This window comes from Rissa tridactyla, chromosome 9 (assembly GCF_028500815.1).
Source record: "Rissa tridactyla isolate bRisTri1 chromosome 9, bRisTri1.patW.cur.20221130, whole genome shotgun sequence".
Lineage (NCBI taxonomy): Eukaryota > Metazoa > Chordata > Aves > Charadriiformes > Laridae > Rissa > Rissa tridactyla.
In genome coordinates, this window is record NC_071474.1 from 2,102,563 (window position 1) to 2,127,593 (window position 25,031).

Here is a 25,031-nt window from a genome sequence, read left to right on the forward strand (position 1 = left end):
TAACTGAATGCTTTTTATTACATCTAAAGATTTCTACATAAACAGGTAACATTCAATAGGTAAACCATTTTTTTTTCCAATGCATATAATAAATATTTTCACTTGGTACTTTTATACAAACTGACATTGGTCTACTATACATTTTTAAAAGCCATTTACTGGTTTGGCATGCCGTATGGAAACTAAGAGAAAGTTTTAAGGCAATGAATGACAGATTTAAATTCATGGAATTAATGGTAATTTTAATATTCTGCTTATATACATTTTTCCCTTTGTTAATTAAAACAATTAACAGCAGCACTTTCGGGGACCACCAGCAATTTTCCCTTGTTAGAAATCTAAGCTCTGTTAAAAAAAAAAAAAAGAAAGAGAAAGAAACTAAAAAAAACAGTTACACTGACAAAACAAAATCCTTTCTATTTAAAATGTGCTTAAAACCCTGAAATGTTAAACTGCAACAAAGAATTAATTTTCAAAACGTTCTCCTCACAGTCCTCAGCTCTGCGTTGGGAGGCAGGTCCAAGAGAGTCCAATGAAAAGAAAAAAAAAAAAAAAAAAAAATCTATCGGTCATCCCGTCCTTGAACGGCTTATTGAATCCTTGCCACGGAGAGGAAGGGGCAAGCCCGACACTGCTGTCACCTCTATCCTTATGGAAGCGCTACACAGTTTTTAACGCACGGCATAGGTTATAGTTTAGCGCAGTTGTTCATCTTCTAAAGGATGCGTCAGTAATGCCCTCGAGAGCCATTCAAAGCCACTTCCACCCTGCTCTCCAAAGAGCCGCGTGCATCTGTACACGCACGCGGAGCACAACACGTAACACACACGTGCACGTGTGTGTGCACCCCACTCCTCCGGTGGAAGAATTTGAGGACAAGAGACCACTGGTCCAAGGATGACAGAAACTCTGCAATCTGCAGCGAAGGGAGCATCACGGCAAGCCAGGCCACCCTGGGTTGCTTTACTGCGTCTTCGGTAATGTGCGAACTAACGGAGAGTGAGTTTTGGAGTGACATTTGCAGGGAACTTGTCCAGAACTCAGACTGAGACTTCTACCAAGCAACGTTAACCGTGGTCAGAGGCACAGAGAATTATCAACTCTAAAGAACACCCTAGCATGAAACAGGAATACTCACAAAGCATATGGGGTTAATACCACAAAGGAGGACGTAAGAACATTTCTGTCCCGTCTTTGCAGAGCAATGAGGTTAAAAAATGACAACGGTGAACTGAACGGCCTTCCTTCCCTTCAGGGTGACTCGTGAGGAAGTGCAAGACACCATCAGCTGGCCTCACTTTCCAAAAGCTAAGACAGGTGTAAGGATGCCAGATTCTGTTACCACACACTCGCCACATTTAATTTCATATGTGAATTAACAAGATTTTTTAATACCATTGTCAAAAGCGACATAAGCTGCTCTCCAGGTCATCTTTAACAATACAGTCAATGGAAACATCGCCACAATCGTCAGTAAAATAGCCACAAGCTCTCCTGAATTTCTCTTAGGTGTTTCAGAAGCTGGGGACACGCAGGCTCCCAGTGACACTGATGGCAGTCGTACTCCGGAGTTACAAACGGTATTATAGCAAAGCATATGCTCTGAAGTTACCAGGTTAGTATTCATGACTAAAATGTATGAGATATAGTCCTAATGTAGGTTTAATCACTTCAAAATCAGACTGAGTTTAAAAAATAAGTATTTCCCATTTTCTATCCTTTTATTTATTTTTTTTAACTGACATTTAATAAATTATAAAATTGGTGTATGGTGAAATATATATATCAGCCAGATATGTATGAAATACACATGCATGGGAAAAACTATTTAACTCACTTTTAACTCACACACACAGATCTATAAATACATATATACACACACATATACATATAAACACAAACATTTGTTTTCAAAATTCAAGTCAACTATTTAGTGGCAGAGGGATGCTGTAAAAACACTAAAAACAATTTTGATGCCACATAATGTGAACCTTTCAAATAACCATACGACTGATCATACAGCAATACCTAATGCTACTTGGATTAAAGATTTTTTTTCTTTTTTTCCTTTTTTTTTTTTTCCTTTTTTTTTCTTTTTTAATCAATGCAAGATTTTGAGACAACTTCATAGGCAAAAGGTGGCCCTTGTCAACGCTCAAAGCAACTAGCTGCAATCAACAGTTTTGGACATTAAAAATTCAGACAAGAATCTGCTAATTTTAGTATTCCTTACTCTCTCTTCCTGATAAACTTGTTACCTGCACTTTCAACCAGTTATAAAAATATTTTTCACACCAGAGGAAATATTTACTCTCTCTGACATGGACTTTGGGACACAAGAGAATCACCTCCTTCCCTCCCCCTTCTCTTAATTTAAAGAATCTCCTGAAAAACTGCATTCCAGCTATTTACACATTTCACTCTTTAATAAGAACGGATCAGCCCAAATGACCTACCAGTTCTAAAAAAAAGATTTTCCTATGTCATGCACAACTTAAAAAAAAAAAAAAAAAGAAATCAGGAAGTAAGTATGGCTCAAAGTTCAACATAAGCATACTGAAAAATCAGGGAACTCAAACTAATTACACGGCCAAAAAGAGAAAACTGAATTTTGAAACCCACTACCCTAGGAGACTTCAATAGGTAGCGATACATTTGAGTACATGGGCTACAGGGTGAGGCTTTTTTATTGGGTTGGTTTTTGGTTGCAGAGACTCACATTGAACATTTAATATTAATTTTGATGAATGTGAACTCAGAAGACAGTGTACCAAGACCATTATCAGCTGCACAAACCATGCAATAGTGTATTGGTATTTGTATTTTCTTCCTTTTGTTGACAAGTTCACTTTTAAGCAGAAATTGGATCTACTAGAGCTAAAAGTAGGTTTCTCCAGACAGAACAAGACAGGCCTCAATTCAATGGCCCGTTTACACACGCATGGCTAACTTTAAAGCACAAGCAGTTCCACAAATTTAAAACTGACACATGCTTAATATTTTGCTGATTAGGATCTTACGTTATTTTAAAAGGATTTCAAAGTTCTCAGAAACAAAACCCTACAGTCCAATGTGTCAATGCTTTTATTTGGGGCTAGATGCTACACAAATTCTCTGTCTCGTCCCACATAAGCACAGCCAAGTAAATCCTCTGCCTCAGATTTTATTGAGTCCGGCCCTCAAGAATAATTGGTGCACTAATGAGCTTGCGACATGCTTGATTAAAGCATGGAATTAAAAAAAAAAAATTGTCTTAATAAAGGGTCATGTAGAACCAGAAACGACCAAAAAAAAAGATCCCAAAAAACCAAGCCCACTCCTGAAAGGCTATGTCCTGCAAACAGAGGGGATGCTGTGAAACGGTTTGGGTAGGGCTTATTCTGCTTTAAGCATAATAAAATCGGCACTAACTATGGGATGAGGGAATTAGATTCCACCAAAGGTAAATGTCTCCAAGAGGAGAAAAAAATCCTCTCTTAAAGTTTGAACTTTAAAAGTTCAGCTCCTTTCCTGTTTATGTTACTGTGAAGAAAATAATGCCATTTGTGTCCAAACTATGGGGGGGGGGGGGGAGGGGGAAGTAACTTACATGACAAATGCAAAGGTGTAAAATCTTCAACATCCATAAAAATGAACCGAAGCTCCTCGTTTATGGTTTTTTTTGTTTTGTCTTTTTTTTTTTTTTCTTATTTTTACCAGTGAGGCCATCTTAGGTTTATATACAAAAGTAAAACTGAAAATATACTTTTGTTCTCTGTACACATAAATTTTTTTCCCTAAAAAAGGAAAAAAACTTGTCTATGTTTCTAACATAAAGTAAAACCAAGCACAAAGATTTCCTCTGACGAGTTCATTTACTCCAAAAATCAGTCCAATGAAATAATGTCTGGTATGATACCAAAGATAGACGCCGTGTCCGTGCTGCTCCTACTTGCAACTGGATGACCATGATTCTCTCGCAGGCTGTTGGAGGAAACAAGACTGCTGTTACTGCCGCTATTGCTACCATTTGTGGCTGGCAGAGAACTGCTTCCTCCTGCATTTAGCTGATCGAGAAACATCTGAGATGAAGTATATGGGAAAAAACGAGAGTGTAAGAGTTCTTGATCATCTGATGCGGAAACTGCCGCAGCTGCAGCGGCAAGAAGGGATGTGTTGTAATGCTGGGGGGAAAAACAACATTTTCAAGTTACATTTCAGATACCATAGTTTTGATTCAGACCAGCACAAAAGAAGATATTTGTAAGCTAAAGCTCTGACAGCTTCTGGATTTCACACCAGCTCGTCTACTCAACATTTCTGTAAGGTAAGCGGACCGATGCAGTGAACTTTTACCTCTGCAGCCCCTGATTTCTGAAGCCACAAGAAACTGGAAATACTAGTATTAATAAGAGCAAACACTAGAAAGGCAACAGTATTGCAAGAAACCCAAAGCAATAAGAAACAGTAAGAAGCAGCACTCTTCTACCTCTTCAAAAAATTCCTTGATGGAAAAATTCCCTAAAATTCAAAGAAACATTTTGCCATCCCTCTCCTCCGCTCAAAAGTCACAGACCAACCACGGCTGGTATAACTATGTGCTAACCACTGTTGGTGGAGGAAAGCATGCTTCTGTGAAAAATACGTGTGGAAATAGCACGCTTAGTCCCATCAGACGGCAGCAAGGGCTGACCCAAGTTATAGTCTTTGATGGGCAGCCCCTGAAAGGCAAGAACTTTAGCTATCAAGAATCAGATTTTAAATACAATCTCTCTGCAGAGTAATTTTGCTCCTGATATTTCTTTCCACTATGGTGAAACACCCATGCAAGCTATTCAAACTCGTTCCCCAAAATTTATAGCATAATTATACCAGTGCATATCAGCGCAGCATCAGACTCGGACGCTAATTGTTTCAAAATAATTCTCCTATCTATGTTTTACTGAATATCAAGACAGCTTTTCTGAATCCAAATTCTACAGTGCAGGCTCCGGTCTTAATTATGATGTGAAAGCATCCCTCTACATTTAGTGCAATTCTCCTACTTGAGGTTGCAGGACACGAAGGGACAAAGGGCAGGTGAGTCACCCCAGCTCCCTTCTTTTCTTGGATGCACAGGAGGAAAAGTGATCAAGCGGGAGGATTTGCCAACCCAGATTCCTTTTGAGAACGACCTACCTAGTTCCCAAAACTGGAGGAGCCAGCACCAACCTAGTCCATTTCAGTAAGCACTTACAGAAAGGTGGCAAACATGGTATGAACGGGCACACAGCCTCAGAAAAAACAGAGCTGCCCCTGACTCTTCCAATTGTGTACAGGCCTGTCAAGAGTCCCAGCGGTGGGGCCAGACTGCCAGATAGCCAAAGGCCAGACCTCAGGTCTGAAAAACTAAGGAGGTGGCTGGTGGACCTTCAGCCATGGCCAAGAGTCATTCTACATTCAACAGCGGCTGACTGAGCTTAACCCTCGGAAACCGAAATGTTTATCTTTTGTTATGCCTCATCCTACACCAGTGTTTAGACAATGCTTATGTTTGGTCACAGTTTCTATGTGTATAAAATAAAGTTGCAGCCTGCCTGCACTTACACCTACATCATACATCTGCCCCTTCCTCGCCTATACATCCATGCAGCAAGTCCTCCTGAGAAAAGAGTATTGCCATATGACTTGATTTCCCTTGACTTACCTGATTGTCTCCTGACAGGAAAGGGAAGAAATCTAAACCTGTAAAGAGCCAAAGAAAAAGATTAAGCTTCTCAAAATAAACAAGCATCTCCCCATTTTTTCACTATTTATTTTGAAATACAACCAACATAATACTGACGACACTTCAGATTCTCTTCACTACTGGAGCTTGCAAAGCATGAACCTTTTAAAACCCTACGATATTAACCTAATTTTTTTTTTTTTTTTTTTTTAAATACCATCTCATCCTCTGTGGATGGATGCAAAAATAATATTTTCCATTGATGACTGCAAGTTTAAATCCTTTTACAATAGTTGTTATTGCTTGGAGAGCTGTACTTAACAGCTACAGTCAGAAGCTCACCTTGCAAGTCATAAGGCATGGGTGTCATATGGAATGGATGCCTGTAGTCTTGGATAAGTGATGTATTGATGTAGCTGGTGTCAACAGCAGGAAGGCTTGGTGTTCTTGACACAGGAGATGCTTGATGTGGTAAATTTAAAATGCTGGAAGAAACAAAGGCTTGTTACAAGCATAAAATATAGTCTTGGCTTTAATACTAGAAGAATAGTATTTGAAGGATTTCTATTGCTGTCCCGTGCAGGGTATGCCCATTTTCAAATTCAACACAAAGTCAACCTCTCAATATGCATTATGAGCTTTGTGACAGGTGCATATAACAACTCCCCTAATTAATTTCAAAGCTTCACTAGAAAGCATCACAATACTGCTGCACCTCAATGAGTCTTGTAAGGACTGTAAAAAGGAGGGGAGGGGAGCGGAACACGAACACCACATGTTCCCCAAACTTTCTTCTCACAATGACATTTTATCAGAAAAGTTAATACAATCCAAGCCAGACTGTAGCCCAGACAGCTGAAGTCTAGCAAATTTAAAAGCAAAGTAAAGCTCAGTCTCAAACAGTAGAAACTGATGACTCATTATAAATGTTATTGGGATCTCTGCAACAAATATGCTACAAATACTCCTAAGCCAGGACAAGACCCCCCAGAAAGGTATAAATCTGCATAACAACAGGACAGATAGGCTCTACAAGGTAATTAGCGATGGAAGACAGCCAAAAAGGTCTTGAGGAGTTTTAAGTGATCACTGAGTCATTTACATCACTGGAGTAGTAATCAGTTCAACAACAGGATCCCTTCGGTTTAGCCTCAGTTTTCATCCCTACATGTTTATGTAAACAGGGTGCTATAAACAGCTTGGCTACTTAGGTGTAATCAGGTTATTCTGGCATTCTTTATTACTATGCTACTGGCAGGAACCACTGGTAAAACCCACACACTCCCATACCACACCCACGTTTCTCCTCTCACGCTCTCTCTCTGTATGCTGCTGCTTTTTTATTTCTCTACGAAAGAAAAACATTTCTAAATCTGCAAAAAACATGCTTCTAAGCCACAACCTTTTGGCACCATTGGACGCTCATTTTCACAAATGCAATTCAAAAACTGTGTCATGTTACGCAATTTTATTATTCCAATCTTTTCAGGCTTTGTGATCTGAGATGAAATCCATTTGCTATAAGCTATTAAATCAGGATATAATCCGAATACGCAACTTCCTAGATAGAATTTCTTTTGAAATTTGTCAATACTCTCCATTGAGACTACATGTTCCCTGCATTGGCCTGTATATTTTATTCTCACCCCTTATTATTTAACGGCGATGCTGGAGATATGGAAGGACAGCTTCTCTTTGCAGATGGTTCCTCCTCCTCTTCATCTGATGAGCTATCAATGGTTAAATCAATCACTTCTACTTTCTTATTTTTATTTGACTGTTGGTGAGAAGACACCTGATGTTCCAAGGAAGAGCTTATGCATCCTACAGAAAGTAAGCCAACATTGTAAGGTGTAGCTTACACCACCACCACAATCACGATAACATCACTGCTTATTACATGCCTTCATAAATAAACCTTACAACTTAGCATAAAAGAATGGGTATTACGCAAGCGATCTTTCTCGCAAATGATCTTTAAAAGCTACAAACATACATGCAAAAACGTGCACCTTGAGAAGTTAAAGAACATCAATACTTGACAGTCCAACAGTACGACATTTGGTCCGTACATCTCAAAACACGACTTACCATCAACTCCGTTGTAAGATGCAGTTACTTCCTGCACTTCCTTCTTCGATCTCATAGGAGCCCATGATCCATCCTCCTTAAACTGAATTTCATCACAGTCTGTACAATACTTCAGGATTTCCATGAACAACCTGTCAATCAAAAACATTGAATATCAGTCCTCAAAAACAGCTTAACTCATTGCTTTCTCAATATCTTTATTAGTCAGTATAAGTTTGAAGCAGTGTTTAAAAAGAGTTGAAAACTTCTATTGTTCTACCCTTCTCTCATCTGCTTCCTTGATAAAAAAGGAATCACAATTTAAAATACTATCGAAAACAAAAATCTGCACATTCACTAAAAAGAATCCCAAGACCGGAATCTTGCAGACGTCACGACACAGAACTCTCCATTTCCCAAAATGAGGGAAGAATGTGAATTAATATCGAAAAACGTAATCTCCTACTTACCCGCATTTATCTGTGACAATATTTAACTAAGGAAACCTGTATCTTAAAGGAGTCCACACAGCTGAGTACTTAAAAACTAGTCCTGAAATGTCCTTTCTTCTTTTTAAGTGAAAACTTCCTAACAAAAGCCGAGCATGGGAATCTAAACTGGCAGCCCCTTCTGCTAGCTGTGTCTCCTAAAACTTTTAGGATCCTGGCACCACATCACTCCCAGCGGGAATTCCGGCTTTTGACCAAGACTATTCATGTGGCTCTGCATAGGAAAGAGCTTTGCTTTAATTAGTGAGAAAGTTCACTCTTTCCCAGATTGAAACATTTTCTAGAAATAACCTTCTCTTCGGGATGCTATAATTACACCACCTCATCTCCAACATCCACATCTAGCAACACAAGAAGAAATAAGGAAAATGCGTTGTTTTAATTATTACTGCTCTTCATTTTACTATTTTAGGCTGAAACCTAGAACAATGAACGGTTCTTTGATCCAAAGCAGAGGACCTGTAAATCTCAGGGTCCATGAATCCAAAGCCTGTGCGAGCCCCAAGTGTCTCTTCAAGAGCTTTTTGGAGGGCTGTAAAGGGAATCCCAAGCAATCTCAGGGTCGCTGGCAGGTCACCAAAGCGAAACATGTGTACTCATTAAAAAAAGACCCAATCATTTCTGAGTTGGTTTTCTGGGGTTCTGTTTGTTTGGGGTTTTTTGTTTTGCTTTTTGGGGGTTTATTTGTTTTGGCAGGGTTGGTTGGTAGGTAAGGTTTTTCTGAGTAAAACATTCTGGGAGTATGCTCAGAAGGCTCTACCTGTTCTCTTCCTTTATCACATTTTGGAAAGAAGGTTAGGAATTAAAATGCAAACCCAGGAAATACATACTTGGCATTTCTTCATGGAGACCAACACTAAATGTATTTATTTTACTGATGTTCTACAGTAGGCAGTACCAGGGAATCCATCTCTACGTCACTTTCTATATATAGCAACTCCCCAATGTGAAATAATTGTACATGGAACCACACATGCATTTGGGGGCTGGCAGTATTTATTTGATCTAACACGAATGCCTGATATCAACTACGCCAGATTTGTGCAGTTGCTTCATTAAAAGTAAAGACAACATGTGCTGTTTTCTTTATAGAAAGAAAACTATATATTCTCTATATATTTCTTTCTCCTGGGGATCCAGCACTACAGACTATTGGAAAAAAAAACCAAACCAAAACAAAAAACAACGCCCAAACCCCAAAACCCAACCATTTTAGGCAGAGTTTAGGCAGGGTTACCATTTAGCTCAAAAATTTACCTAGGATTGGAAGGAATACCTTTCATTATTTTTAACTCTAACAGCTTGTTGACCACGATTCTTCCAGAACACTGAATGAAGAGGCACCTGCTTAGTAACTCTTCACCAACAGCAGGGAAATTAAAGGACACGGTAACTTAAAACATGTCACACCCAGATAATCAAGATTTCAGAGCACTGTATTCTGCGCAGCACGAGAACAGTACACAGAGTGTAAGGTACATCCTTCATTTTGAGTCAAGCTTTACTTACCCATCGATAATGAGATGTTCATAGGGAGCCTTCTTGTCACAGACAGGGCAAACCCAGGTTGGCTTCTTCTCATTCATTTGAATATACAGAGTGGCATCAAAACACTGCAGGTGTGAACATGTCAGGGCCCTACATGGTATAGTTAGCCGCATTTTACCAAGCTTTAAGAGGGGAAAAAAAAAAAAAGATTACATCATCTTGGTATTAAATTAACAAATGGGGCTTTTCTGTCTGAAAAGAGACAGAGACAGGTTGAGTTTTACTCAAGAGCTCTCACAAATCCAAATTTTCATTAAAATACATGCCACATACACTGTTCCCTCCTTCCTGTAGGTTTGATTGTCACATAAAAGAAAGAGTTACTGAAAATCAGATTTTTATCTACATTTGATCAAGGAAACTGAAGACTACATCCTTCCGTATTCCCTTAACAAAAGTCAGAGCTCACTGAGCACCTGTAACACATCAGTGTCCTGGACGAACCACAAACAAGAATTCTTCTTCATTAGTGTTTTAAAAGCTGATGAACATGGGTCAGTCCTCTCCTATCCACTCACAGTTCAGCGTGTATTCGAGCTGCTGTCCGTGTATCAGTCATCAGGGCGCCACCAGAACTACTTGATTAACTTTACAGCCACAGCAGCAAGCCTATAGAAAATGCATTTGCAGGATTATGGATCATTTCCTGACTTGTTTCTCTAACTCCATCATTTGCACTGCTTTCTGCAAAGAACTCTCAGAAGGTGACTACTCGCAGAAGTCACACCTGTTAACTCTTAAGAAACTACTTTATACTCCTCCTGCTGTGACAGACACCACTGCTATGTATACAGTTGTGAGTTAACCTGAAATTTTGCTGCCTTTCTCTCGTGCAAAATACAAATAGCTGACTCTCCCTGTAATGCCATCATACCCTTTCAACACTACGAAGGGCCTGCAAATGTTAACAGAAGATGAGACAGGAGAAAATGAGTTCTAAAGTACACTTTCAGATGGGGCCCATCCTCTCCTTCGAGTTTGTAGAAAGGTCAGGACAGTGAGGTTTGGCAGGCCAGCACAAAGCTTCCCCACGTTTAATACAAAAAGCACAGCTGAGTGCTAAGCTGAGCAGGTAACAGGAGTGCAACACGCAGCGAGTGGTTAGGCTAAACAGCAGGACAGGAATAGCTTGACTTGGATAGATAGATCAACGCTAACCCAGCCCATAAAACATTAACATATGATTACATTGAATGCAAAAAATGGTTAGGCAGTGAAAGGCATTTCACATTAATCTGAAATGAAAAAGTCTCCTCTCCTCACAAAAAAACAAGCAATTGTTTTCTGGCAAAGTGCTTACGCTGCACTTCAGGAGTCGCATTAACTGACCACACTAAAGGGAAAAAGTAGGAATGTCTAAACAAAGCTTTTCCCACATTAAAAAAACAACAAAATAATTATTTATTAAGAACTATTTATACTGAGTATTTTGAAGTTATACATATTTGACTAAAATATACACGATGACTTCATTTGAAAACCTTCAGCCAATTCCAGCAGTGGATAGTAGGAGGAACTGTTTTTAGTACGGCCTAAGCAAGCACCGTGGTCACGCATACTGATTCTGAGCAATTCAAGATGGGTGCCACAGGATGGCACTCAATCTCAGAATATCAGAAAACCAAAAACAATATCAAGAACAAAGGCTCTACTCACAGTCCACTACTTCCTCCATGATGCCTTTTTTTTGTTTGTTTTTGCATCCCCCGTAAGCAGAAATCCCTCCACCCCATGCCCAGCAAATTCAGCTAGACGTCAGGATCTTGCTTATTTTTCTTCCCTCTGGCTCTCAGTCACTGTCACAAAACTCCCCAGCAGATGGGAGGGGAGCAGAGAACTCCCTGGGGAGCCTGCAGTAATGGTGGTGGAGAGCTCAGACAGCAGGAGGTGCTGTATGTGCCATGTGTTTGGCACCCCCTCCCCCAAAATCCATGACCAAGCACATTATTTCTATCACACAATCAACCCCCAACAAAGCAAGGCCCCCTGATCCATGTCTGTTATGAATTCTTATCTCCCAGATGGCAGGTCAATGGCTCATTTGTCTTTTGGGCACAGTAAGAGTCTCCTAGCTCAGCGAGGATCAAGAGTAAGGGTACGGGAGATAAAACCTGGATATTTCAATATGGTGTACAATAAAAATAAGGAAGGTCAAAGACACATGCTGCAGGAAGAACATAAATACCCACCTCCCAGGTAAAAAAAAAAAAAAAAGGCAGATTTAAACCAGAAACATTTTCACAAGGTATAAAAGACTGTGGCTCTCATTTCTAAGGAGCAGTCAGATTTAACCAGAGCCATACAGACACAGACAGACTCAGCGTATTCAGCGTTAACAAGTTGATGTCTCCTTTCCCATTTTTGGCATTGAACCTCCCAGATCAGCTCTGCCATACTGGGCAAGCTGTGTCAGAACTGACAAAAGAAGGGGTCATAAAAGGAGTGATGCACCCCAACTTCTGAAAAACTCTGTTTCCCAACACCGTTACTGTTTTGATTCGTGCCTGTCGGCAGCAAAAGAAACACTGCATTAATTTATTTTACAAGCATACAAAACATTGCTATCTTTTCATGCTAGAAAATGCATCCCAAACAGGAGGTAAGGATTTGTAAACAAAGCTGCAAAACCCTGCAATAAAATGCTGGATTTGGAATTTTTTGTTCAGTTAAATATTTGGTCCGGCTGCAGAGCCAGAGATTTATTTATTTTTATTTCAAGGGAAAAAAAGAACACGAATACAAGCATCTTCCTGAAATACAGACTCGGTCCAGCCCATTTGCCTGCTGCATCTTGGAGAGATTCAGCCAATAGTTAAGAACAGCTTTCTCTCCGTACTCCACGGTCGCGGAGGGAGAGCAGGCCTCTGTGCTAAAAAAAGCTCAGCAGCAATCCAAAACAAATTCAGAGGAAGCTGCCTCGCTCTGCACTTTTTTGAGGGCAAAATAAAGGTTATAAAGTCTAAACCTGTCCCCCATCCAGATACACAATTCCGTTTATTTTTTATCAAAGTATGCACACAAGGGAATCACACTCATAACAAATGAGATGGGAGAACAGCACCCTCACATTAACAGAGCTGAAGACGCATCATTCTTTAATTTTTGGTTCTGCTGTTGGACACCGAATCAGCATTTTCAATATTTACTTTCAAAGCATACACTGTCCACTCAAGCATTAGAAAGTAAGCACAAAATACTTACAAAAAAAATCTCCCTGAGCCAAATGCTTACAAATTAGCAAGTAAAAATATGGAGGCTATAATAAAATTACATTCAAACCTGAGGACAGTCTGACTCATGGTAATAATCTTTCTATTCATAGGACAGGTTGAAAGGTGCAGTCTCTGTCCCAACGAGCTTTTGCAATGACGGATTATTCCAAGAGCTACAGTGAAATCAGCCAGCAATAAATGAGGAACATACTGGAAAAAAAGTCAAGGGCGTATGTTTTGTAGACATTATTAAAATGAAACAAATATGCTCAAAATAATCTGCTATGGACTTTGTTTTGTACGTCTATCAGAAGAGTAGTAAATTTTAAAGAGGAAATAGTGACAAAGGTAGGACTTCTGGAGAGCTACACCCTAGTGTCTAATTGCTGGTTTGTTTTTACCCCTGGCAGAACTCTGAGAAAGCAAAATAGTATTTGACATCTTTAGGTATTAGCAAACTTGCAGTCCAACAAGCAATATTATAGAGGATATTCCTACTCTAATACTATCTCATCTGAACTGTAGTCATCAAGAAAAAAAAATGCATCTAAAAGCATTGCAGGAGAACTTTTATCAGTAATGGAGGCAGTCAGGACAAACAGAAGCGTGTCAGAAAACGGCCACGGAATGGTCTATAAAGCAACGTAACTGCCTGAAGGGGCAGTTTTGACAAATCAAGTACGACTGAAGTAAAAATCTGTAATCCCAGAAGATGCATGAAGGTTAATTTAAGATAATGAATTAATACATACGCACTTCTAAACTCTTACAGCCATTTAATTTCTACTAACAGATTACTACTTTTGTCTGTATTGGAAATTAATTTTAAGTGGTAAGAACATTGTGCCTAAAGAATGACAAAAACCCACCAGGACTATTGCACTTTCTGGAGTAACAAAGTACTAACAGCACAACACACATTCAACTGGGACAACTCTGCCCCAAATCTGCGTCAGTTTCAAGGCGACACAAAAGTTCATTAATTTGTAAGATGACAGGTTATGAGGTTCTAAATTTAGAGAACAGGATTTTATTCTGTAAATGCAATCCCTGTATCTTTCTTACAGATGAGTTTTATCTTCCTTATAAACATGTTATTGTTTAGTTAGCACCAATGGTGATATGGAGAAAGTCTTAAGATTGAAGATCATGAAAATACCACACTTAAAACACTGACAAGAATCTAATACATATACAAAACATAACCACAATGTTAATTGCGCTTTTTACAAAGCAAAGCTTATTTATGTTCAAGTTTATCCATACATTGGTAGAGTTTAAGAAGATATTTAATAACTTGAGAAATAAGCTTGAATTTTACAAGAATAAAGTCAGTTAGTTTTCTTCTTTAGATTTCAAAACTGAAAATTTCATGTCAAACTTGAACAGATTGAGCCTAACCAGGAAGCAGATGTATCCTTAATCCTGAAAAGAGGTTAAAAAGTTATCCTGCAATAAAGATACTGTGTCAATCAATACAGACAAGTATTCTGAAGGTGCAGGGTACTTGAAACAAGAGCACTGAGCCTCAAAGATAAAACAGTGCACGTAATATTAATATTGTGTAGTTCAGCCAATAACAACAAAAACCCCGGTATAAACCACAGCTTTTTATTTATTAAAAACCAGTATGTCATGACACAGTAAGTCTCTGCCACTTCCACATTCACTGGAACTGTACTGTCCCAATTCAAATTTGGAGCAAATTTTGTTGAACAGCCCTTAGAACACTGCTTCACTTTTAATCTAAGATTATTAAATACCCAAAGTGCACACATGCACATCACCAATTCCAGTTAAAAGATGCTCAATTCTTCGGCTGCAGACATTGGCTAAAGAGCTACTTTTAATAGTCAGACCCACCTACCTTACTACTGAGAGTGGTTTTATCACAATCAAGGACCCAAACTGCACACTCAAAGGACCTAGTGACACGTTTAAATGTATGCTTCCATATAATTTTGAATAGCATTTTCAAATTAATGGAATACTCATTTTCTCAGGGGTGTATCACATGCTTAAGCACAGTGATGGCTAACTCCAGCGCTGGATCCTATCCCCACAAATGAACACACAGGGAAACACAGGCTAACCTCTACCAAATACATGTCCCAGAACAGCCACGTTTTGATCAGAATCAGTTTTGAAGGAATTAAAAAAAACTTACTGGACAAAGAAGAGAAACTCTTAAGCTCGTTGTTGCTATTTCACTGTCTGGATCGGCAGTCAGTTTCTCTTTAACTGTTATTTGAAAGAAGAAAAGGTTTATTTTACAGCTGATTTAAAACACATGACAGAAATAAAACAAGCCTGAAACTGTGCTGAACTTTTAGTTTGACAGATCTACTCAAAGCAAGCAGCAGTGACTATTTTTTCAGACTCACACAATAAACATGTAACACATCTTTACTTTCTAGAAACATCATAAATGACAGCCATTTAAGAAAGCGAAAAGCAGCAAAAGCTCATCTTAAACGAAGTTCCCTAAAATATATTTATACAGAGATGTCTATTTTCATATACACGCAACTCTGTACTCGCAAGTTACTTAAAATCTACCAAGATGAGCCACATAACTTGACTGTTAACTTCAAGCACGCTAAAAAAACGTGTTAGTAACCCCCACCCAGACAAGCACCACTGTAAACGCCTGAAATACTCATCAAGCAATCCTGTGATTTAAAATTGAAAAGCAAATGGAGAAATAGGAAATCAGAAGTGCCCTGACAAAATTTGTGTTTTAAATAACTGCAGTGAAATATTAGCACTACAGAGGTCTTTCATCTCTACCCATCCTCTACTTTTACTTATAAGGAGTGTTTTATAAGCAGTCATTGGTTAAACAAACAAGTCGGTTCCATGTTCTTCCTGCTCTATGAACTCGGCCTCCACCCTCATTCTCACCTGGATACAACCAGCAGCAGCCACCTGGCAACTCTCGAGATGCTCGTGTGTTTAAATCGGACTGCGTTAGCACAAGCTAATGCCCAGCACAATACTCGGCTGGCTTTGTAGCATTTACTGGTGGGCTAATTTCTTCCCTTTTGGGGAAGGTCCTGTGCTGTGTACCACACAGATTATCTGAGCATTAAAAGAGCACCACCAACGGCTGTCAGGTGCTGCTATTTTCACCCTCCCCCTGAAAAAAAAAAAAGCATGCAGCAGTTTTTGCTTGCATTTTTATTACACGAACTTATACCAACGTGTACTTGTCAGAGAAAACAATAAATTTGGAAGGGGGTTGGGAGGAGTATAGTGCTAGACACTCTCTCTCCAGGAGCTCACCCCACAATACTGTGCCAAAGGAACAAAAACGGTGCTGATGGAGACCTTCCTCCAGCATGTCAGCATCAAGGTTCAGTATTAGGCATTTAGTCCGGCTTGCCCGAGGTACTGAATTACCAGTTAACTATATAAATACAGTTGTTCTATTCTGAAGAAACAAAGCCAGTATGGCTGAACTGAAAGAGATTCTCTTGCATTTTTCCCTTCACAGTGTCAACAGGGTTCCTGGACTGGCTCCTAGTACAAACAAAGGCCTCTGAGTCTTTGAATTGGAACTGAATACAAAGAACACCACTATCAGATTCTCAAAACTCAGAGAATTGTAGGAAGTCCAAACCTCAGTTAGTGCAGTCCTATTTCAAATCTCCTTTTACATAGGAAAAGCTATTTTTCCTTTTTAAATAAGTAGTACATCAGACGTACTTAGTGCTCTAGAATGGTCAGGGTTCCGTATTCCTTTTGCTCGCAACCTCTGCAGTAACACCGTGGAGGAGAGCTGCTTCACAAGATAGACTGCCATGGAATAGTTCTAGAAAACAGAACAAAAGATCAAAGTAAAAACTGTTTTAACTGAAAGACGGCTTGCATTTTATACAATGCTTGCGCAATGTGTTATGTGATTACAGGGCACTGTGTTTCTAAAGCAGCTACCAGACTTTAGATGGCAAAACTTTCAGACTGGAGAAAACCCACCATGCTTCAGAAAGTTCACAGGGCTACAGTTTTAGAGATGCAACAAGAGGGACTTTACGCTTCACTGAGATTACGTTTAGCTGCAAATCAAGCCATTAAAACAGCATTTAGGACACCTCTGGAAGCTTTACATCTAACTTGGGGCACGCAGTCTACCACCATTAAGGGTAATTTTCTATCAATAATGTTAGGCACTGCAGTTGTTTCAATACATTTAAGGGAAGCTGTCAGGTCAAATATGACCAGAATTTTTTTTTTTGTTTTTAATAAAAGCTTATTTCATTTTCAAAGTATGAAAATCAGCAGTGATGCCTCTTCAAAAGCAATGCATAAAAAGATGCATCATCTGCTGTATTTCCTACTCAGTCTGGAAACGCTGCTCAACTTTCTTATCTTCTTGCACTTACTGTCTATAAAATGCTAATGTTACTCCACTGGGGAGGCTTAACAGAAGTAAAGCAGCTAGAGAGTTCAAGAGTTCAGTTGGACCAAGATGTACACTAGTGAATTTAGCCAGACCAGGTGAGAAATCACCACTCCCAACTGTCCGTCCTTCCCCTCTGGAAGAGGTCAGGTCACTTCCCCCCATCAGTCTCAACAGACCAGATCATGCAAATGTTCCTTATCGGTGTCAGCAAAAAGCCACGGATGCTCACTTCTGCCACCACAGAAAATAATTTGGCAGAGAAGCAGGTCAGATGCAGACTGAACATGGACTCTGCCAGCTCCCCTGTGAGCGGGGAAAGGCTTCCCTCCAGGGCCGAGCAGGAGTGGCAGAGTGCTCTTCCTGGCGTTGCTAACTCATTTCAAACCACAGCCTGAGATTTCTGAAGCTCTTGTTTTTCTTGTAAGCTACTAACAACAGCGGGTAATAACTGTCTTTCTAAAAATGTGATATTGTACTATGCATTCATCAGCAACACCCCTCTCTCCCCCTCACCCCCAAAATGAAAAGGACAGAATTTGTGTTCTCACATTAAGCTACATCAATTACTTTTTGATATAAACACTATTCGCTAAACCTGCAGCCACACTCACACACTTTAAATTGAAAAATTAAACTCTTCCCCCAGCAAATGCCATGTATGTTTCCACTAACACAACAAACAAAAAATCCACACAGTTGTGACACCTACCATTATTTAGGATGCCACCAGAATCCAAAGATGGGATCTCAGTAATACATGTTACCATAAAATTACACAAATTGAAATACCATCAGAAACACCACATTTTAAATATTTCATTCTTACAACGAATGCTTTTCACATCGTTAAAAACCACTATTGCTTTAACTTGTTTGTTTAATGCCTCAATTAGTATAGAAGTTAGAAAAATGGTAATTAACATTGTGAAATTATTTACCGACAGCTTGAATCTACAAAGCTAGGAACTTGCCCAAGGCATCTTGTACAGAAGGCTCTTGAAATAGATTGTGTAAAAATCACAATTATGACTTCAGGAAAGGTAGAGTACACCAGTTGAGACATGCAACTGACTCTTAAGGGAAGGGGAGGAGAAGAATTCAAATTTCATGTTACACAGGCATATCCAAGTATAAAATAATTCCTCAAATTTAACTGCCAAGGTCTCAAATAATCACGTTCGGAAGCATTACACCTCATAAAGTAGGGAAGTTCTGACCAGCACCTAATTCTCATGAAATCCACTACAAATTTACCACTATCTTCAGTTTTCTATTGTAAGCTAGAAGTCAGCCAAAAGGGCGTTTATAACTGAAATATCTGTGAAGCCTGAGAAACTAGCTACTTCACAAGAGACTAGCTTACAGTCCATGCTGACTTGTGACATTTCTTTTCCCTAAATCCTCACTGGTATTCTTAAGCAAAAGTGTAGAGCTGTATTCAGGGCAATAACCAGGATTAATCAACTTGCGTGTAGGGACTCCTGCAATGTAAACCAAAACAGGTTCATTTTTAAATGCTTATGTCTGATACCTGCAGTTCTCATTAGATAGAAGAAGGTTTTTTAAAAAAATCATCCAACCATCATTTATTCTATAATCTGAATGGAGACTGTTTTACGGTCCACAAGAAATCCACCATGAAATACCACCGTGATGTTTTATAACTGGCTATTGTGCATGATTGGGCTGTAAGCATTTTTCCACGCTGGTTCAGGAATCCTGGCCTTTGCGCACTGACAAATTCTTGGACAAGATTTCACCTCAGGACAATTCTCGGGCCTTCTAAAACCAGGATGGTTGCAATTGCAAAGCTACCATTTTTCAAGTACATGCTGACTCTATAATGCATATATAGCAAGGGGTTTTTGCCATCGGTGAAAGAGTGCACTAATTCACAGACTAATTTATTGAAGTAACTTTTTGCAGCATGTTCCAGATTTAATTAGTACAGTGGAACATCAGCAATTTTATAATACCAATTGTAACACTCTCCCCACAGACACAAAAAAGTTATAAAAACATGACTTTTTAAATATTAAGTATAAGGATAGCAGTTGTGCGAACAGAAATGTGAAAGAGGCAAATTAAATCTCCTGGGCCCCGCTGAGTTGCTGTGCTTTGTGTCTGCACTTACATGGCTATAAAAGACCGCTCTGTACTGAACGTCACGTGCTAGTTACAAGTTGAAGCCAAGACAGGGCTTTTTTTTTTTTTTTGCCAGGTCCCTAAAATCAGGAAAAGCTTAAGGCCTGAAGTTAAGACAAACAAACAAACAAACGTTTTATGGGATGTCTTGATCTTATTGTCTGAGCCCTCAGTGAGTCACAAAGGGAGGTGGGTGGGGGGTGAAGAGGGAGAGATCACACCAAAAAACCTGAGGGCCACTGATCTAAGGGAGCATGTCCTATCTGCCCAGCATAGAGTAATACCATCAAAAGAAGGAACAGCCTACTGCTAAATCATGAAGTATTTTCTGCACAATTAAACTTGCTTATCTTTCAAATCTTTCAAACAGATGCCAGAGCAGAAACTAATAAGCTTTAGACAGCATTATGTACAAAAGTTACTTACTCTTCCAATTTCTGCAGTCCATGAAACAACGATTGTGTTTGGTACCGTCGTAGATAATCTGACGAGTGAGGTAATGTTGATTGGTCGGCTGGGTCGCTTTGGTTCAACACCATTTTTGGTTGGTGGAAGATAGCCCTAGAAATCAAAGTATTTTTTCCCCTCAGCAAAACAAAAAATAAATGCTGCTTTTGCCTTTTTCCCCTCTCACCACAACCCTGCCCCAATAAAAGCTGTCTCTCACCTGAACCAGGCTCCCTCTTCAATTGAAAGACATATATATATATATATACACACACACATATATCTATATATCTATCTCAGACAATACAGTATCAGGTATTTTACAGGCCCTTTCTCCTTATACAGAGTCTCACACTTTCCAAATCCTAACCCTGCCCACCGGCACATTAAGAGACACCCTTGCCACCTCTCCTCTCTCCGTACTGCTACGCAGCCTGCCTGGCTGACATTGCCCAGTCTAATCCAGCGTGCTGCCCCAGTGCTGTAAAGTGGCTTTCTTCTCTTTAGTCCTCTTGGTCAGTGACGGTTTACTCCCTGCACAGACAACCTCCAAAACAGAGTCAAATTTCAGACAGACTCACTGGATGTTTGTCAAACATAAAAATTTACTGTCACATTGAGAATAAATGTTTTGGATTTGCTGGCTCGTCTCCTGAGAAACAATTTACTTAACTATCTTTTCCATTCATCTATCCATCTTCATTCAAATACTCCAAAATGTGAAAATAAAGGTTAGGATAAATTCTCGGGCTAATTTCTGACAGACAGTTCCTAATAATGCTATCCAATTATGTATATCAAAATAACATCTTACTTACTGGAAGGCTGCATGGTTTCCCATTCACTTTCACACACAGATTGGGTGGGAAGTGATCTTCTTGTGGACAACTGGTTTCTGATAAACAAAACCTAAAAGCAAAGAGCTTCCATCATCTTTCACTTCTAACGTGATTTAAAGATCACCTCTTTCCAGAAGGAATTTTTTTTTTTTCCACTGAGTTATCAAAGCATAACAAATCTTGCTAGACACAGTCCTCAACTTAGCTGCACAGATCATTAGATCATTAAGCAGGAAAGCCCCCCAAAATTACAGGTTTGGATCAAGCTAGCTGTAGGCTCCTCCTCAGATTTCTTGAATTCCTCAGACTGACTCTGGCACATTCAGATATGCAGGTTCCTGTTACAAAAGATAGATCACCCGAATTTCTTTCCTACCATTTCTCCAGGCTGACCTCTTGATACAAGACCTGGGTTTCACAAAGGACAAAACATACAGTGTTCTTCAACTGTCCCTCCTCTGACTTCAACCAACCAGCCAGCTGTTCAGCCACAGCATCAAACGCTATCCTCATGCCTATGTCAAGCCTATTACTTAAGTTCAGACAGTTTTATTTATTTACTTAAGTTCAGACAGGCTTATTTGCTGCTGGAACTAAAGTAAGACACACCCTTCCTTGTCCTACGAAATGTGTGTAGGCCAAGCTCGCGGACAATAGGCATTCAAATGACCAAAAAGAGCCTCTCAACTCAACTGGATTTCTTCCAGGGGACCTGCCTCGTCCACACAAATGTACCATCACATCAGGGCATAGCTATTCAACCCAGCTGAGCCTAAAAGGCTGCTGCTCTCAAAAAGGGGGAGCTACCTTCTGTCCCTGTTTTCCCTCATCCCTTTGTCCAGCTGACCCCACACCGAGCCAACCCAACTGCTGATCAGCAGAAGGCATCCTAACAAGCAAGACCCAAAAGCAATCGCTTGCCGTCTGGTGAGTTAACAGCTCACCGTGCAGACATGACCAGGGGGGCGAAAGGCAAAACAGCCATTTTTGCCAGGAGCAATCTCTGAAATCAGCTCACAGCTCTGCAGAGTTACAGGGATACATAGGATTTAACCAACTTACAATACATTTGTCAAAACCTCTAAAATAAGCAACAGGTTAAAGACCCAGTCTGGTGATTCCCAAAGTTTTGCCTCCCATTGCCTAAAGAAAAGTAGACCTTGGGTTGCCATGCCCAGGAAACACTGTGACATCTCTGCTAGGAAAAATAACCCTCCCTGCACTTAGATTTTGAAGGCCCAGCACCTGGAATCTGACAAACATGGAATTAAAAAAAGGAGCATATGGACAATCTAAAATAACAAATTGAAGAAAATTGTCTGGCTATACAGCTAGAGTACATGCAGTATTTTGACACGCCAGATATCACGCCACCAGCAACTTCAGGAAAGCTGCATGTAACAAGGACAAGCAGTTAAGTCTGCCCTTTTCAAAGCAGCCAACAGCAAGCTTTTCTCAAGAAAACAACAGGAGGAGATTCTTCTCCACAAAGGAAAGCCCGACCTGCTGGGGAGCATGTATTGGATATGTTTTAAAAAAACAACAGCATTAAGAACAGGCAATACAAATACATACCTTAGCTGGACCTGTACTGTGAAGTCACATTTGGTCCCAGAAATATCCCTAGAAACAACAGAACACAGGTTAAAACATACTGTTTATACAACAGGTTCATCGGTATTTTGTCAGAGCTGTAATTTCAATGTATGTAAACCACACTCTCCAGTAAATATAGTGTAAGCCACACCTCCCTTCTCCGGGTCAGTCAAAACACCACTGTGTTTGTCAAGACACACTAAAAGTTACACTTTTTACTTTTCAAGGTAAATAAGTCAATTACATTCTCATGTGACCTCAACTATTTCCTTTTTTTTTTTTGCATACTATAAAGAAAATTCTAATGGGTCGCTATGACATACCAACTTTATATAGTGAATAAACATAGAACTCAACAAAGGATGTGACTGATGGTGAGAAAGGGCTGCAGGAAGGAGAGTTATGTATTTGTACAGCACTTAGTGCAAGAGAAACCTGCCCAATACTCACTGGACAGTGGTGGTATTTAATTCCCTCTTCCTCACCCTTTTCCTCTTCATCCGCTTACATACAAAGGAAAAAAGAATTCCCCCGAAAAGCGTTCTCTGAGGCACTACGCACACATCTGTGTTCTTTGGATCGCATTTCAAATGAAAGATATGGTAAGCTACTTCCTTTTAAATTTATTGTTATTTAAAGATACTGTATTACTGATCAAACTCACTCACATTGAACTGCTGATTTGCTGCACTTGCTGTGGCGTCAGTGCAAATGCAAAGCAGGTTTCTCGAAATCGCTGACTATTATCTGATGCTAGAAGAAAACAAGAGATCATCACTTTAAAACCAGCAAATAGAGAATAATTAACAGAACGATCTCCTTTCATTAAAGTGTCTACATATATATACAGAGACATTTTTATAGCAAGCCCAATAGACTGACACACATCTGTTTCTGTAAACAATTTTAGAGCCAACAAGAAAGCTGCCATTTAAACCCTCCTGTAAATAAAAATACAATAAACAAACTTTATATGCATATAAAGCATACATTAAAAAAACTGATACAGATAACAGCAAAGCTGAGACAAATCAACTTAAGACTTTCTATCAGTCATGGTAACTTAACACTAAATGCTTTTTGATATTAAATTTAAAGAATTGTTAGGAATTCTCATAAATCACTTTTTTATTTCCTTTAACACACAAGGTCATGGATTAGCCTGTGAAAATACACAGAGTGACTGAGAAGTACAACACATGCCATTTCTCACATTTCAGTAAGGTATTTTATGGACTTAAATGCACCAAATACATAATATGCAAACAATACATGAGATATGCAATATGAAAACTGGTTTTAAAGTCCTTCAACTCTGTGCCACCGTGCTCCGTAACACAAAAACCCACCAGTACGAAAGAATTAATGCACCTGCTGTAAAACCAAAGAAATGTTAAACACCTCCAAAATAGTGCTTATATGTAAATTACATCCCTGCACCAGGGCTACAGGCACCACTGCAGTACAGAACCGTACACAATGGCAACGAAAATGGCTTTCTAAAAAAATTCAATAAAATTAAAAAAAAAAAAAAAAAGAGAAGCATCTCCCCGGAGAACTGTTCAACATCATCATCAACACATGTATTGAAGTTAAAGTTGTAGGAAGCTTGCCATTCAATGTCATTATTCTTAATAATTTTGTAAGGTTATAACTATTTTGTGTGTTAAACACTCAATAAATTTATCATTTTTTGTTTTACTACAATATACTTCCTGACTCATCCTTGAGTGACAGATGAGTGAATACTTCAGGGTGATACTTCAGATATTTTGTTAAAAACAGCATGTGGTAGGTTGGAACCAACAATAGAATAGACATTGACTTAGTATAAATATTAACAGCAGCAATCTCACAAAATTACATTTATATCTTTCTTGCATGACAACGCTATGAGATCTGTACATTTTATCACATTATATGCAAGAACCACACGCAGTGCATTATCAGTTGCTCTAAAGCTAGATGGGTAAGAAAAGGTAATATACACCAAACAGCAACTTTTGTGAAAATACTAATAATAAATCTTTTTAAAAGCATCATGTTATATAAAGAACTTTTTCTATGCATGTATTTCCTTTTCTTTTTTTCAATAATAAGTTCTACTGTAATGTCCAAAAGCTCCACCCGGGCCAGGGTGCAGCATGCAGCCTCAAGTTATTGTTTAGTTAGACACTCATGCCTACAGTATCCAACATCTATTTTTATTTTAATTCATTTTCAATTAAATTTCTTCAAATGAGAAACACGCAGGGCTTCAGATGGCAGCCACTCATGTTATCATAATGTAAAAATTTGCAGGAAATAGAAACACAATGCATACAGTTAACAATAAAAATCTGTTATAATATTTAGTCTTCAATATAATTTTAAACTTACTTTTAGTTATAAATAGCAATATCAGAATTATATACTGCAATCAACAAAAGATGAATTAGCAGCAGACCAGAGAAGTGAATGAAATCCAAGTTATTATTTCATATTTTTACATGGTTAAAGGTGGTTTTCATCTGCTGGTTTTATTTTCCTCCCATGTATTATTTGCTTTACACTAGAAATTGTCAGTTCCGGCTT

General features: G+C 39.1%; 1 protein-coding gene across 2 annotated transcripts in view; it reads right to left on the minus strand.

Annotated features, from left to right (window-relative positions):
• Window positions 1–25,031, minus strand: part of PIAS1 (protein inhibitor of activated STAT 1) — a 63,700-nt gene continuing 38,669 nt past the window's right edge. The window contains exons 3-14 of one of the 2 annotated variants that reach the window (XM_054213624.1): window positions 23,126–23,210; window positions 22,437–22,484; window positions 20,841–20,931; window positions 20,002–20,136; window positions 16,734–16,839; window positions 15,193–15,266; window positions 9,775–9,935; window positions 7,778–7,908; window positions 7,333–7,510; window positions 6,029–6,171; window positions 5,666–5,703; window positions 1–4,163 (exon numbers count right to left, since the gene is read on the minus strand). In XM_054213624.1, coding sequence (XP_054069599.1) covers window positions 3,867–4,163; window positions 5,666–5,703; window positions 6,029–6,171; window positions 7,333–7,510; window positions 7,778–7,908; window positions 9,775–9,935; window positions 15,193–15,266; window positions 16,734–16,839; window positions 20,002–20,136; window positions 20,841–20,931; window positions 22,437–22,484; window positions 23,126–23,210 — 1,487 coding nt within the window. In that variant the 3' untranslated portion in view covers window positions 1–3,866. The remainder of the gene's footprint in view (window positions 4,164–5,665; window positions 5,704–6,028; window positions 6,172–7,332; window positions 7,511–7,777; window positions 7,909–9,774; window positions 9,936–15,192; window positions 15,267–16,733; window positions 16,840–20,001; window positions 20,137–20,840; window positions 20,932–22,436; window positions 22,485–23,125; window positions 23,211–25,031) is intronic. The other variant, XM_054213625.1, reaches the window with a different exon arrangement.